Below are 17,500 nucleotides of genomic sequence, written 5' to 3'. Positions count from 1 at the left end.
AGAATAGTGTTTTAAACAACAGAGTAGTGTTTTAAACAACAGAGTAGTGTTTTAAACAACAGAGTAGTGTTTTAAACAACAGAGTAGTGTTTTAAACAAAAGGACACTTTTGTCTTGGGACAAATGTGACCAAACGTCAAAGGTTTGACAAGAAGGAGGCCATGATGTCCATAGGCTGGTGGTCAGGGGCTTGATGACTATGAGGTTGTCCAAGTGTAATATATATAAGGCAAAGCAGCTTGATAAATACTGATCAATCTCCTCTATTATAGGCAGTGGATCTATTTGGAGGAGAAGGTGCTTCCTGTACCATCATAATGTTCTTTAGGGTGTTAAATATTACGGTAACATGACAGGTAGAAGTCTATGTACCATCATAATGTTCTTTAGGGTGTTAAATAATACGGTAACATGACAGGTAGAAGTCTATGTACCATCATATTGTTCTATAGGGTGTTAAATAATCTCTGAGCTCTGAGACACATGTTATTTCCAGTGTTTAGGACATCAGGAGCAACTGAAAAGTGTGTGTGTGTGTGTGTGTGTGTGTGTGTGTGTGTGTGTGTGTGTGTGTGTGTGTGTGTGTGTGTGTGTGTGTGTGTGTGTGTGTGTGTGTGTGTGGGGCAGATTTCTGGACATCATCATTGAACCTCCAGACTCTGGATCAGGACCTCAGTGGGGGGTCTTCTTCACAGAACCAGTACTGGTACCTGAACCCCGTCACCGTGGAGACCCTGAACCCCTCCTCCCCCTCCCCCCCCTACCTCTCACCTCAACCCAGACCCTGGGTCCAAACCAGGCCATGCTAACCAGCAGAACAACATCACCGCTAGCTTCCTAAACGATGCTAGCCGGCAGAACGGAGACGCTAACAACCAAAACACTGAGGTCCAAACCCAGACTAAGGCCACGCCCAACCAGGAAGTGCTACTGCCGAAGGCCACGCCCAACCAGGAAGTGCTACCTAAGGCCACAGCCAACCAGGAAGTGCTGCCAAAGGCCACGCCCCCCAACAAGGAAGTGCTGCCTAAGACCACGCCCGGCCAGGAAGTGCTGCCAAAGGCCACGCCCCCCAATCAGGAAGTGCTGTCTAAGACCACGCCCGAACAGGAAGTGCTGCCTAAGGCCACGGCCCCAAACCAGGAAGTGCTGCCTAAGACGACGCCAGACCAGGAAGTGCTGCCTAAGGCTACGCCCGACCAGGAAGCGCTCCGTAAATACAAGCGACCTCCTCCTAGACCTCCGAGTCTGAGCTCCCCCGCCTCCCCCCCCCTCACTGCTGAGAGGAGGGGAGGGGGAGGGGGAGGGGGGGAGAGAGAGGACAGGAGGTTAGCGTCGAGGGCGTGTCCTCCTCCGTCCCGCCCCCCGGTCCCCACGCCCCCGGGGGGTGGTGGCGGCAGACCTCCTGTTCCCCGGCTGCCCCCCGCTCCCCTGCGCCGCGCCTCCTCCAAGGGAGGAGGAGTTAAAGGAGGACATGCTCCGCCCCCTCCTCCTGCTCCTGCTCAGAGCAAGGACAGCGAGGGAGCGGCGGAGGACAGGAGGAGGAGGGAAGAGGGGGAGGGGGAGGGGCAGAAGGAGGAAAAGAAGGAGGAGGCGGAGCGAGGGGAGGAGCCGGGGAAGGAGAGCTGTAGCCCCGCCCTCCAGCCGTCGCGTCCGGTCCCGCCTCCCAGGAGGAGGGGGCCGTCCCAGCCCGTCCCCGTCCCGGGCCCCGCCCCCTCCCAGTCTCCCAGAACCAATCAGAACACGGCGGCCGCTTCGTCCTCGCCGGCGCGGCGCCCGGACGTTTCCCTGTACTCGCCACAGGGAGGCGCTGTTCTGGGGACGGACTCTGGTTCCACCAGCAGCACAGAGGAAGAGGAGGGCGAGCACATCCAGGAGAGCGAGCCCAACGCCAGGTAGGACTGACCCCTGACCCCTATGTAGGGCTTGGTCCTCATCCTGGACCTATTCTACATGTGTTTAACATGTGTTTAACATGTGTTTAACATGTGTTTAACATGTGTTTAACAGTTAACATGTGTTTAACATGTGTTTAACATGTGTTTAACATGTGTTTAACATGTGTTTAACAGTTAACATGTGTTTAACATGTGTTTAACATGTGTTTAACATGTGTTTAACAGTTAACATGTGTTTAACATGTGTTTAACATGTGTTTAACATGTGTTTAACAGTTAACATGTGTTTAACATGTGTTTAACATGTGTTTAACAGTTAACATGTGTTTAACATGTGTTTAACATGTGTTTAACATGTGTTTAACAGTTAACATGTGTTTAACATGTGTTTAACGTGTTTAACATGTGTTTAACATGTATTTAACAGTTAACATGTATTTAACATGTGTTTAACATGTGTTTAACATGTGTTTAACAGTAGCAGACAGTGTACGGTGAAACGCACCCCCACCACGGTCATCCTGGACCGTGCTCGGTACCGCCTGTCCACCGTACTGACCGGACTGATCAGCCACGACCGCCGTCTGACCCAACGCATCGTAGAGCTGGCCAGAGACAACCTCAGCTACTTTGGTAACCTGGTGAGTCTATAGATCTATTTACCACCACACTAACTATAAACAACCTGGTGAGTCTATAGATCTATTTACCACCACACTAACTATGAACAACCTGGTGAGTCTATAGATCTATTTACCACCACACTAACTATGAACAACCTGGTGAGTCTATACATCTATTTACCACCACACTAACTATGAACAACCTGGTGAGTCTATAGATCTATTTATCACCACACTAACTATGAACAACCTGGTGAGTCTATAGATCTATTTACCACCACACTAACTATAAACAACCTGGTGAGTCTATAGATCTATTTACCACCACACTAATCTCTCAAGAACAGATTCATGAATCTGTCGTTAGCCGTGTTGAGAACCCATGCACATAGAGCATCGCAGTTCCCGCCCACTTCCTGGTTTTTCGTGGTGCCGGAAGGAACAACTCAATGCATTTTTCCCATTGACATTTCCAAAAATATTTATATCTATTAATTTAAGCCTCGAATCAAGCCATCATGACATGACATGAATCATGACCATAAAACGTTTGATTCTGTGATTATTTTTTTTTGAAAACGGCAAAACAAAGGGTATTTATTAAATATAGTATATCATATAATTAAATATAAAATAAAAAAAAATCACAGAAAAAAACGTTTTATGGTCATGATTCATGTCATGTCATGATGGCTTGATTCGAGGCTTAAATTAATAGATATAAATATTTTTGGAAATGTCAATGGGAAAAATGCATTGAGTTGTTCCTTCCGGCACCACGAAAAACCAGGAAGTGGGCGGGAACTGCGATGCTCTATTGGCTACAAGTGGGTGTGCCATCAGATCAGGAAGCAGGCCGCGCTTTACCCAATCAAATGTAGTGGGCGGGATTTACATGTGTGCGGCTCGTTCCCCACTGGAAACAAACCGAAACTCATTTAACAATAGCGTACTCGGAGCAGACAAAACCACGGAAAGTTAGTAACATTTTAACTTGCTCTTTCATCATAGAAACAAGTGGGCTTATAACCAAAACCATCCATGTTCTTTGGGGGAAATGGTGTTAGTGTTCCGTGGAGAAATAGCGTTAGTGGGAATGAAAACATAGGCGCACCACCGGAAGTGGAAGGCTGAAGGCAGACCAAAACCCTGGCTTCCAGTGAGCAAGGGTCCTCCGTACAGCTCTGCCCAGAGTCAAATGAATAGCCTAAGTGAAAAACAGCAGAGGCCGCTGTTTTTACTTTTTATTTGACGATGGGTTCCCAGATTGCCACCACACTATATAAACAACCTGGTGAGTCTATAGATCTATTTACCACCACACTAACTATGAACAACCATTTATAGATCTATTTATCACCACACTAACTATGAACAACCTGGTGAGTCTATATATCTATTTACCACCACACTAACTATGAACACCGATTTCTAGATCTATTTACCACCACACTAACTATGAACAACCATTTCTAGATCTATTTACCACCACACTAACTATGAACAACCATTTATAGATCTATTTACCACCACACTAACTATGAACAACCTGGTGAGTCTATTTACCACCAGCCTATCCATTTATAGATCTATTTACCACCACACTAACCATTTATAGATCTATTTACCACCACACTAACTATGTAGGGCTAGTTTTAGTTGACTAAATATTATACGATTTTGGTCAACTAAATCTACAGTTGATTTAGTCGACTGAAATGTATTTTGGCCTTTATGCCATCATAATGACTGATTTATACTTACTGTGTGCTGAAAGAGCGTGACACCCAACCACAACCAAGCATACAATGACTAGTCTTAGTTCTACTGGATCTCTTCTCCACTAGTCTTAGTTCTACTGGATCTCTTCTCCACTAGTCTTAGTTCTACTGGATCTCTTCTCCACTAGTCTTAGTTCTACTGGATCTCTTCTCCACTAGTCTTAGTTCTACTGGATCTATTCTCCTCTAGTCTTAGTTCTACTGGATCTCTTCTCCACTAGTCTTAGTTCTACTGGATCTATTCTCCTCTAGTCTTAGTTCTACTGGATCTCTTCTCCACTAGTCTTAGTTCTACTGGATCTCTTCTCCACTAGTCTTAGTTCTACTGGATCTATTCTCCTCTAGTCTTAGTTCTACTGGATCTATTCTCCTCTAGTCTTAGTTCTACTGGATCTCTTCTCCACTAGTCTTAGTTCTACTGGATCTCTTCTCCACTAGTCTTACTTCTACTGGATCTATTCTCCTCTAGTCTTAGTTCTACTGGATCTCTTCTCCACTAGTCTTAGTTCTACTGGATCTATTCTCCTCTAGTCTTAGTTCTACTGGATCTCTTCTCCTCTAGTCTTAGTTCTACTGGATCTATTCTCCTCTAGTCTTAGTTCTACTGGATCTCTCCTCCACTAGTCTTAGTTCTACTGGATCTATTCTCCTCTAGTCTTAGTTCTACTGGATCTATTCTCCTCTAGTCTTAGTTCTACTGGATCTCTTCTCCTCTAGTCTTAGTTCTACTGGATCTCTTCTCTAGTCTTAGTTCTACTGGATCTCTTCTCCTCTAGTCTTAGTTCTACTGGATCTCTTCTCCTCTAGTCTTAGTTCTACTGGATCTCTTCTCCTCTAGTCTTAGTTCTACTGGATCTCTTCTCTAGTCTTAGTTCTACTGGATCTCTTCTCTAGTCTTAGTTCTACTGGATCTCTTCTCCACTAGTCTTAGTTCTACTGGATCTCTTCTCTAGTCTTAGTTCTACTGGATCTCTTCTCTAGTCTTAGTTCTACTGGATCTCTACTCTACTAGTCGTAGTTCTACTGGATCTCTACTCCACTAGTCTTAGTTCTACTGGATCTCTTCTCTAGTCTTAGTTCTACTGGATCTCTTCTCTAGTCTTAGTTCTACTGGATCTCTACTCTACTAGTCGTAGTTCTACTGGATCTCTACTCCACTAGTCTTAGTTCTACTGGATCTCTTCTCTAGTCTTAGTTCTACTGGATCTCTTCTCTAGTCTTAGTTCTACTGGATCTCTTCTCTAGTCTTAGTTCTACTGGATCTCTTCTCTAGTCTTAGTTCTACTGGATCTCTACTCTAATAGTCTTAGTTCTACTGGATCTCTTCTCTAGTCTTAGTTCTACTGGATCTCTACTCTAATAGTCTTAGTTCTACTGGATCTCTACTCTACTAGTCGTAGTTCTACTGGATCTCTACTCCACTAGTCTTAGTTCTACTGGATCTCTTCTCTAGTCTTAGTTCTACTGGATCTCTTCTCCTCTAGTCGTAGTTCTACTGGATCTCTTCTCCACTAGTCTTAGTTCTACTGGATCTCTTCTCTAGTCTTAGTTCTACTGGATCTCTTCTCTAGTCTTAGTTCTACTGGATCTCTTCTCCTCTAGTCTTAGTTCTACTGGATCTCTTCTCTAGTCTTAGTTCTACTGGATCTCTTCTCCTCTAGTCTTAGTTCTACTGGATCTCTTCTCTAGTCTTAGTTCTACTGGATCTCTTCTCCTCTAGTCTTAGTTCTACTGGATCTCTTCTCTAGTCTTAGTTCTACTGGATCTCTTCTCCACTAGTCGTAGTTCTACTGGATCTCTTCTCCTCTAGTCGTAGTTCTACTGGATCTCTTCTCTAGTCTTAGTTCTACTGGATCTCTTCTCCTCTAGTCGTAGTTCTACTGGATCTCTTCTCCACTAGTCTTAGTTCTACTGGATCTCTTCTCTAGTCTTAGTTCTACTGGATCTCTTCTCTAGTCTTAGTTCTACTGGATCTCTTCTCCTCTAGTCTTAGTTCTACTGGATCTCTTCTCTAGTCTTAGTTCTACTGGATCTCTTCTCCTCTAGTCTTAGTTCTACTGGATCTCTTCTCTAGTCTTAGTTCTACTGGATCTCTTCTCCTCTAGTCTTAGTTCTACTGGATCTCTTCTCTAGTCTTAGTTCTACTGGATCTCTTCTCCACTAGTCGTAGTTCTACTGGATCTCTTCTCTAGTCTTAGTTCTACTGGATCTCTACTCTAGTCTTAGTTCTACTGGATCTCTTCTCCACTAGTCTTAGTTCTACTGGATCTCTTCTCCACTAGTCTTAGTTCTACCGGATCTCTTCTCCTCTAGTCTTAGTTCTACTGGATCTCTTCTCCACTAGTCTTAGTTCTACTGGATCTCTTCTCCACTAGTCTTAGTTCTACTCGATCTCTTCTCCTCTAGTCTTAGTTCTACTGGATCTCTTCTCTAGTCTTAGTTCTACTGGATCTCTTCTCCACTAGTCGTAGTTCTACTGGATCTCTTCTCTAGTCTTAGTTCTACTGGATCTCTTCTCTAGTCTTAGTTCTACTGGATCTCTTCTCCTCTAGTCGTAGTTCTACTGGATCTCTTCTCCACTAGTCTTAGTTCTACTGGATCTCTTCTCTAGTCTTAGTTCTACTGGATCTCTTCTCCACTAGTCTTAGTTCTACTGGATCTCTTCTCTAGTCTTAGTTCTACTGGATCTCTTCTCCTCTAGTCTTAGTTCTACTGGATCTCTACTCTACTAGTCTTAGTTCTACTGGATCTCTTCTCTAGTCTTAGTTCTATGGGATCTCTTCTCTAGTCTTAGTTCTACTGGATCTCTTCTCTAGTCTTAGTTCTACTGGATCTCTTCTCCTCTAGTCTTAGTTTTACTGGATCTCTTCTCTAGTCTTAGTTCTATTGGATCTCTTCTCCTCTAGTCTTAGTTCTACTGGATCTCTACTCCTCTAGTCTTAGTTTTACTGGATCTCTTCTCTAGTCTTAGTTCTATTGGATCTCTTCTCCACTAGTCTCAGTTCTACCGGAATCTCTGCTCCACAAGTCTTAGTTCTACTGGATCTCTGTTCCACTAGTCTTAGTTCTACTGGATCTCTTCTCCTCTAGTCTTAGTTCTACTGGATCTCTTCTCCACTAGTCTTAGTTCTACTGGATCTCTTCTCCACTAGTCTTAGTTCTACTGGATCTCTTCTCCACTAGTCTTAGTTCTACCGGATCTCTTCTCCTCTAGTCTTAGTTCTACTGGATCTCTTCTCCACTAGTCTTAGTTCTACTGGATCTCTTCTCCACTAGTCTTAGTTCTACTCGATCTCTTCTCTAGTCTTAGTTCTACTCGATCTCTACTCCTCTAGACCCTCCCTGACATTTTTGTCTAGATTTTAAATAGTTACCTTAGTTATGTAGACTCAATTAACATAGTTATGTAGATGTAGATAGTTATATAGACTACATTAGACTACATTAACACTGTACTGATGTTTGTGTTTTTCCAGGTGAAGGAGCATCGTACCTTCACCCTGGAGACCATGTCTCGTCACTCCTCCTCCACGGAGCTCCTGCAGGAGATCAGACAGATGATGACTCAGCTGAAGATCTACCTGCTGCAGAGCACCGAGCTGCAGGCCATGTTGGAGCCCCAGCACCAGTATCCACACGATAAACTGGGTAACACTTTATGACATAACACCTGTATCCACACAATAAACTGGGTAACACTTTATGACATAACACCTGTATCCACACAATAAACTGGGTAACACTTTATGACATAACACCTGTATCCACACGATAAACTGGGTAACACTTGATGACATAACACCTGTATCCACACGATAAACTGGGTAACACTTTATGACATAACACCTGTATCCACGCGATAAACTGGGTAACACATTATGACATAACACCTGTATCCACACCATAAACTGGGTAACACTTTATGACATAACACCTGTATCCACATACAAAACTGGGTAACACATTATGACATAACACCTGTATCCACATGAAAAACTGGGTAAAAAAAAATTCAAGTGGCATTTCTTTCTTGGCCTAGTGGGAATGTGCGTGCAAAATATCATGGAAATCACACACTGTGTTCATGATTGGAGGCATTTTGTTCAAAATGGAGCACTCCTGCAAACTTTGGAAGCCAATCTTAGCTAATCAGGATGGAATATGAAAAATCTGATTTGATTTTTTTTGCAAAAATCGTCCTCCTGGTGGCGCTATAATAAAAATAGGTTTTTGGTTCTGCTCTGGCATCCATGGGAGTGTGTGTGCAGTTTCACTGCGATCGGCCCAACAGTGCCGGAGATTAGCTGCGCACGGACACATCCAAGATGTTATGCATGTTATGTTTGTTTTAACGTTTTAATAGTTTTAATGTAATCCGTAGCTCGTACAATTCATACTACTGGTGGTTAGTTTTAGGATCTTGGATCCCCCATTCAGCTTTTGTGCTGACATCGGAGGATAATTGTTTTATTTGAGACCGGCTCTACTGGTCCATTGGATGCAGCTAGCCCCGAGGCTAGCATCAACGCTCTGCACACAGTTGCGGCTACTGTTGGCGTTCATCTTCGGCAGTACACTATTGGGATGTCCCCCGGATAGATTTGTTCTTCTGTCCCGGTGCGGTTGGCCCGTTTTTGGCCGGGACCGCCATCCCCTGAGGCTGTTCGATTCTCCATAACCGACGGAGCTATTCCTGGAGGCTACCTGGCTGTATACATACAGCTGGGGCTGCTGTTAGCGCATAGCTAGCAGTACAGTTGTTTCGATTCGGTTGTTTGTTTTTGTACCTGGCTGTTGATAAACAGTTGGGGCTGCTAACTAGGCTGTTCGATTCTCCACAACCGACGGAGCTAGCCCTGGAGGCTACCTGGCTGTATACATACAGCTGGGGCTGCTGTTAGCGCATAGCTAGCAGTACAGTTGTTTCGTTTCGGTTGTTCGTTTGTCTGGAGGCTACCAGGATGTATTCATAGTTTGGGTCCACTGATCGGACGGAGCCAGCTCATCAAAGAGGGTGTCCTTGCATCGGATCGTTCCCGTTCCCGGCACCGTTGGTCTTCAGTTGGCTGGGTCTACCACCCCCTGTCCTCGTTTTCGTCTCTTTGTCTCCTGCTCGCCTTGTCTCCGCAACGAGCCGCCTGCCTGCGGTGGAAGCGTCTTGCTGGCCCGGCCACATACTAGCTTGGTATCCTACAGTTCCCACGTCTCTCAACTTGGCTGTTGCTGTTGGATTACAGTTCTCCTCCTCCTGCTCCAGTACGGCGTATGGTTGGTCGCACAAAACACTACTCATAACATTCTGTGGTTGTTTTGTTCTCATTGCATTGTGTATGCTACATGCTTCATTGTACGTTGTGCATAACATTCTGTGGCTGTTTTTGTTTTTTTTCTTTCATTGTATTGCGTATGCCCCGCGGTGAAATGTTTACCATGATGCCTTGCAATATGTTGGCTGTGTTGATTGTCTCATTAGGCATGGGTCTCATGTCACTGGACACTCTCCATCTGAGTAACACCACTTCTTTGCCACACTCAAACATAAACACTGCTGGTAAAACACGCGTTACATCCGGATTTCTGGAAAATGTACTTTGGCCACAAGGACCATGTAAACTTGATTCTCTGAACCGGGTTTTTCCGCTTGCTCTGGATATGGTGATTCTTGGTTTTTGGCGCGATCCCTGTCGTATTGCTCACTCTTGTATGTCTTCATCCAGAGCCCCTGGTGTTGTTTCAGTGTTTAGGAGAACATCAACAAGGTTGTTGATTTTGCTAATGCTGTTTATCTCAGGTAATGTACACATTAATCCTGGACCGGACCCCCTTTTTGAGGCCCTACCAATTTTGTCTACCCCCCATGATTTCAGTTGTAGGCATGGCCTAGGCTTCCTCCATTTTAATGCCAGAAGCCTGGTGCCTAAATTGGCCACTTTTCGTTGTTGGTTTGAAATAGCCAAACCTGATGTAGTTGCTGTTTCAGAAACCTGGTTAAAACCTGTCACTACTGATAATGTGGTTCGTGTGCCTGGCTATAATCTCTATAGAACTGATCGTAAAGGCAGATGTGGGGGAGTTGCTCTGTACATCTCTGATAGATTTCAAGGGTCTGTTCTTCATTCTGTAACCATACCTAGGCAGTTTGAATTTTTAGCCGTCCAGATAGTGGTGGCTAACTCTCCTTTGACCATTATCTGCTGTTATAGGCCTCCTTCTGCATCTAGTGAAGCTATGGGAAACCTAGTAGATTTAATTTCTAAATGTACTAGCTCCGAGATTGCTCTTCTCGGTGATCTGAATTGGGATTGGTTGACTGATAAATCTGCTAGTTTTAAACAGCAATGTGATTCCCTAAATTTAACACAGATCATCCATATCCCCACTAGATTTAACCCTGCCAGACTGGATGGTGACACTCTGATTGACATTATATTAACAAATGCAGCGCACAAATATGTCTCTGTTGGTGTGTTTGCAAACGATTTGAGTGACCATTGTACTATTGCATGTGTCAGGAATACTAAGCTGCCCAAAACCAACGGCCTGACTGTTATCAGGCGCTGCTTTAAACACTTCTCGGAACAAGCCTTCCTTCATGATTTGGCTGCCGTTGACTGGTTTCGCATGTCCTTAATCCCATCAATGGATGAGGCCTTTCGGTTCTTTCACGAACAGTTCCTCCATCTGATGAATAAACATGCACCTCTCAAAAAAATCAGAATTAAGAACCGAGCAAATCCCTGGTTTTCAAGGAACCTGGCGGATCTGATACATGAAAGAAATAGGCAATGGTCACTTGCAAGAAAGTCAAAATCGGCTCACGATTGGCTTCTATTTCGTGTCTTGAGAAATAAATGTACGGTCCTCACCAGGAAGTTGAGATCGGAACATTATTTGTCTCTCACTACTGACACCTCCAGTAATCATTGTAAATTCTGGAGAGTAGTTAAAACCCTTCAACAGAAAGGAGCAGCAGGCCCACCGCCTAAGATTCGGGTTGGTGATTCCTTCATTTCCGACAAAAAATGTATGTCTAATGCTTTTAATTCGCATTTTAAAAGGGCGGGACACATTTTTGATGAGAAAAACGCCAAAGCTCCTCAGAAAGACGCCGAGGAAAACGCTGGTTCATCTGTTGTTTCGGATTTTAATTTTGACTTCTCTCCCATCCTGGTTTCGGATGTTGTGCATGCCCTGTCCACCCTAGACCCCAAAAAGTCTGCTGGCCCAGATGGCCTTGACCCTTTCTTCCTAAAATTATCATCGGCTGTCATTGCTCAACCTGTTACTGATTTGTTCAACATCTCTCTTTCTACTCAAAGTTTACCTGAAGCGTGGAAACAAGCAAATGTTTCCCCTCCTCTTCTCAAGGCTGGTGACCCTTGTGACGTAAACAATTCTAGACCTATCTCTAACCTCTCTGCCTTGGCAAAGATCCTAGAAAGTCAAGTATCAAATCAGGTAAAAGTTTTTCTTGATTCGCACTCGATCCTAAATCCCATGCAGTCAGGTTTTAGAGCAAAACATAGTACTGTAACGGCGTGCCTTAATGTTATTGATGACATCAGGGCAGCCTTGGGTAAAAAATATTTTTGTGCTGCCTTATTCATTGATTTGAGCAAGGCCTTTGACACCGTAGATCCTCATGTATTGCTCATGTAAGGTCCTTTCTAATGCTGGTTTCTGTCACAATGTGCTAGGCTGGTTCAAAAACTATTTAGTTGGCCGCACACAGTGTGTTAAATTTGGCGATACTGTTTCCGATTCCATCACCCTTGAGAAGGGAGTTCCTCAAGGTTCCATTCTTGGTCCATTGCTTTTTCTGTTGTATGTCAATCATATTTGCAGTCAATCTAAGCATTGTAAGTATCACATGTATGCTGATGACACAGTTCTGTATTCTTGTGCCCCTTCACTTGATGTGGCAGTGTCAAACTTGGCCTCAGATTTTGTCTCTCTGCAGCATGAATTGGTAAACAGCAAATTGCTACTAAACGGCCAAAAAACCAAGGCCATGCTATTTGCTCCAAATAGTATTGTCATTAGCCCCCCAAACATCACCACCTTGGATGGAGTAACCATCGAATGGGTGGCGCTTTACAAGTACCTTGGGATTTGGTTGGATAACAAGCTAAACTTCAATCACCACATTGATGCCTTGGCTAAGAAGTTAAAGTTCACACTGAGCTTCTTCTATCGAATGAAGTCCTGTTTTTCTTCTGCCTCACGGAAAAGGCTGGTCACTGGCCTTTTTATGTCGCAACTTGATTATGGCGATGTTGTGTACCGATTCGCCTGTTCCTCAACATTGGGTAGACTTGATCCCCTTTTTCATGCTGCATTGAGGTTTATTACCAGCTCTACCTACAGGACACACCATTGTATTCTGTACTCCTTAGTAGGGTGGTCCTCCTTAGCATCTCGCAGGTTGCTACATTGGTACACTTTTATTTACAAAGCCATTCTTGGTAATCTCCCTACTTATACTTGTTCAAAATTTGAACTAGTCCAAAATTCGCTTAACCTCAGATCAAATGCTTGGATGTGCTACGTCGTACCCAATACCAGATCTGAGGCAGGGAAAAAAAGCCTTGCATTTTTTGGGCCCTGGTCGTGGAACGACCTACAGACCAGATTAAAATTGGCTTCTTTGATCCCCTTAGTGACTTTTAAGAGGATTGCCATGGGCACACTCTCCAGCCATTGCTCCTGCTTTGACGAGTAGCAATCGCTGTGATCTTAGTTTATATTAGCTTAGTAGTTTCATGATATATTGTTCTTATTGTTATTAGTCTGTTAATGGTTAGCTATTTAGATTCTCTCTGAGCCTCCCTGGTGGTAGGTCTTTCTTGGTATTACGGATGTTATTTGTTTGTCTTTGTCATGTCATGTATTTGTTGTTACTGGCAGAGCTGTGTAACATATACTTGCCTCTTCTCTTGGCCAGTGCACACTCGTAAAAGAGACAATGGTCTCAATGTGTTTTTTTACTGGTTAAATAAAGGTTAAATAAAATAAAAAACACACACACACACACACACACACACACACACACACACACACACACACACACACACACACATGGACGGAGGGCGGACAAACGGACAGGGTGCAAACATATAATCAACAAGACGATAATCAAATGTTCCTGATATCAGTCAGTTTGTGTGACGCATGGTGTTGATGACCTCACTGTTAGGAGTCCATTCATTTGTTAATGCATGTGTGTGTGTGTGTGTGTGTGTGTGTGTGTGTGTGTGTGTGTGTGTGTGTGTGTGTGTGTGTGTGTGTGTGTGTGTGTGTGTGTGTATGTGTGCGCGTGTGCGTGTAACAGACACCATGGTAGAAGCAGCGTTGTGTAAGAGTGTGTTGAAGCCTCTCAGAGAACCAATCTACCGCAGCCTGGAGAAACTACACACTGATGATGGAAGTACACACAAACTGTCACACAACCAGGTAACTATGGTAACGCCACACAGCACAAACTAACACACAGTCAGGTTAATAAAACTAATAACTTACATCAAGCCATGTACACATGTACACAAGTCAAGTACACATGTACACAAGTACACATGTACACAAGTCAAGTACACATGTACACAAGTCAAGTACACATGTACACAAGTCAAGTACACATGTACACAAGTCAAGTACACATGTACACAAGTACACATGTACACAAGTACACATGTACACAAGTCAAGTACACATGTACACAAGTACACATGTACACAAGTACACAAGTACACAAGTCAAGTACACATGTACACAAGTACACATGTACACAAGTACACATGTACACAAGTACACAAGTACACAAGTCAAGTACACATGTACACAAGTACACATGTACACAAGTACAAAGTCAAGTACACATGTACACAAGTACACAAGTCAAGTACACATGTATACAAGTACACAAGTCAAGTACACATGTACACAAGTACACAAGTCAAGTACACATGTATACAAGTACACAAGTCAAGTACACATGTACACAAGTACACAAGTCAAGTACACATATACACAAGTACACAAGTTAAGTACACAAGTCAAGTACACATATACACAAGTACACAAGTCAAGTACACATGTACATTCATTATAATTATTATTATTGTAACATTGGTAGATCAACAACTATTTATAGATAGATAGATAGATAGATAGATAGATAGATAGATAGATAGATAGATAGATATATCTGACAAGTGTGTGTGTGTGTGTGTGTGTGTGTGTGTGTGTGTGTGTGTGTGTGTGTGTGTGTGTGTGTGTGTGTGTGTGTGTGTGTGTGTGTGTGTGTGTGTGTGTGTGTGTGTGTGTGTGTGTGTGTGTGTGTAGTCTCTAGTGTTAAACAGCACCACCACAGCACTAGGAGTCACCACATCGGTACCAGAGGCTCAGGCCATGGAGAAGATCAACGTCAAACTGAACAAACTGCATGTAGAATATTCTCCTCAGAGGAAGATAGAACTGCTGCTGAAAACCTGCAAGATCATCTATGACTCCATGTCTGTCAGCTGTCCAGGTATTAACACTAATTAACACTAATTAACACTAATTAACACTATGACTCCATGTCTGTCAGCTGTCCAGGTATTAACACTAATTAACACTATGACTCCATGTCTGTCAGCTGTCCAGGTATTAACACTAATTAACACTATGACTCCATGTCTGTCAGCTGCCCAGGTATTAACACTAATTAACACTATGACTCCATGTCTGTCAGCTGCCCAGGTATTAACACTAATTAACACTATGACTCCATGTCTGTCAGCTGCCCAGGTATTAACACTAATTAACACTATGACTCCATGTCTGTCAGCTGCCCAGGTATTAACACTAATTAACGCTAATTAGCACTATGACTCCATGTGTGTAGCTGTCCAGGTATTAACACTAATTAACACTAATTAACACTTACTCCATGTCTGTGAGCTGTCCAGGTAATTAACACTAATTAACACTAATTAACACTGACTCCATGTCTGTGAGCTGTCCAGGTAATTAACACTAATTAACACTAATTAACACTGACTATGTCTGTGAGCTGTCCAGGTATTAACACTAATTAACACTAATTAACACTAATTAGCACTAATTAACACTGACTCCATGTCTGTGAGCTGTCCAGGTAATTAACACTACCGTATTTTCCGCACTATAAGGCGCATCTGAGTATAAGGCGCACCTTCAATAAATGTATTATTTTTATTATTCATATATAGGGCGCAGCGCATTATAAGGCGCATCCGCACTATAAGGCGCACTGACGGTGCGGCTTATAGTGCGGAAACCAAGGGAACCAATATTGATACATATATAAGGCGCATCGGATTATAAGGCGCATCCGCACTATAAGGCGCACTGACGGTGCGCCTTATAGTGCGGAAAATACGGTAATTAACACTAATTAACACTGACTATGTCTGTGAGCTGTCCAGGTAATCAACACTAATTAACACTAATTAACACTACGACTCCATGTCTTTGAGCCATCTAATTCACCTCAGACAGTTTGTAAGTTTATTGATTCAATATTTAGATATTTGATATTCATTTTAACAGACACGCCCCCTTCCTATACAAACCCATTGTAACTTCAAACTCCATTTTAACATGTTAGATTCATCTAAATCACCCGTCCTTGGTTCTGGTGACTGATTTGATCCTTCTAATGCATGAGGAGGCGTGTTTGTTCAATTACTTTTTTCATTCATTCAGACCAACTGTAACTGTACAGGAAACACCTTCTAAAATGTGTCCATGATAAGATCTATAGTAACAACTTGTTACACACTCTTCACTCACCAAGGTGTCCAGTTATCAGATCTATAGTAACAACTTGTCACACACTCTTCACTCATCAATGTGTCCAGTTATCAGATCTATAGTAACAACTTGTTACACACTCTTTCACTCACCAATGTGTCCAGTTATCAGATCTGTAGTAACAACTTGTTACACACTCTTTCACTCACCAATGTGTCCAGTTATCAGATCTATAGTAACAACTTGTTACACACTCTTTCACTCACCAATGTGTCCAGTTATCAGATCTATAGTAACAACTTGTTACACACTCTTTCACTCACCAATGTGTCCAGTTATCAGATCTATAGTAACAACTTGTTACACACTCTTTCACTCACCAATGTGTCCAGTTATCAGATCAGACCTGAAGGCCCGTTTGGAGAAATAACCGAATCCTCTTAAGACTTCTCTCGTAGAAAAGGATTTTTATTTAACACTCAAGCTAATACAGGCTTTTAGCAATAATGCAATAATATATGAAAAGACAACAGACCCCCAAGCTCTATCTCCGAGTCCTCACGGTGCCTGGCACAGAAAGAAAAACATTATTCAACCAAGATACAGGCTTGCCTAGAATTCTTGATTGAATGTTAAATCTGGCAATATCTCTCAATTGCTGCGTCCTGCACGGTCATGGACAACAGACAGTATCCCCAGACACTTATCTAACCAAAAGCCTGACAGAATTTTTGGTTAGATTTTAAATCCGGAAAATATCTATCATTGCCATGCAATGGGCTAGCTAAGATGTGACCAACCAATCGGTAATGCTAGGAGCTGACAAAATGCTCTGTTTATGTAACTAGATTATGGGCAATGCCAAGATTATAGTCAAATACAGCAGAATCTTCTATCGCTCCACGCAACCTCGTTGCAGTCTGGTCACTAAAAAGGAGCTAATGGGAGAGAGCTACAATGAGAAGCTCCGTTCAAGGCTACGTCCGTCGCCCGGCTAAACGGACAAACAAGTGACACCTCACACAAGCTTCTCTACCAAACCCCCCCAGAACACAATTATACAGCAGTATTTATACAATGTTAGTTACATCCAACACACCTAATATGGGATTGCTTCCCTAGTGGTTAAAACCTTTCAGTAGACAAACCTAATATGGAGTTTTATTCCTAACAGTTAAAACATGTCAGTTGTTGCCATAGCGATGGGGTCATGTGAGCAAAAAGTATAGTTTTCTTAGCAAGTCATTGCGTAAGAGGAAGTTGTGGTGGCCGACAGCATCGGGGAGCAGAGATGGTGTCAGCAGCAGACGGTCGACTTCCCTTCCAACCAGGTCTGACCTCCATTATTCCAATAGTCGACTAATCAGTCTGAGTCGACTGCCAATCTCTTAGTCGAATTATTTCATTATTCGACTGAGAGATT

The 17,500-nt window shown here is 43.1% G+C and overlaps 1 protein-coding gene across 1 annotated transcript in view; it reads left to right on the top strand.

The window, feature by feature from the left end:
* rin3 (Ras and Rab interactor 3) overlaps window positions 1-17,500 on the top strand; it is a 32,838-nt gene that overhangs the window by 9,855 nt on the left and 5,483 nt on the right. Inside the window, 6 exon segments of the mRNA XM_080413468.1 lie at window positions 628-802; window positions 804-1,895; window positions 2,377-2,539; window positions 7,779-7,950; window positions 13,634-13,755; window positions 14,644-14,830. Of these exon segments, the coding sequence (XP_080269594.1) occupies window positions 628-802; window positions 804-1,895; window positions 2,377-2,539; window positions 7,779-7,950; window positions 13,634-13,755; window positions 14,644-14,830 (1,911 nt within the window).

Source organism: Gymnoscopelus braueri (genome assembly GCF_963280865.1).
Source record: "Gymnoscopelus braueri genome assembly, chromosome: 19".
NCBI lineage: Eukaryota > Metazoa > Chordata > Actinopteri > Myctophiformes > Myctophidae > Gymnoscopelus > Gymnoscopelus braueri.
The sequence above is the reverse complement of the archived record's forward strand: the minus strand, read 5'-3'. Positions and strand labels throughout refer to the sequence as shown.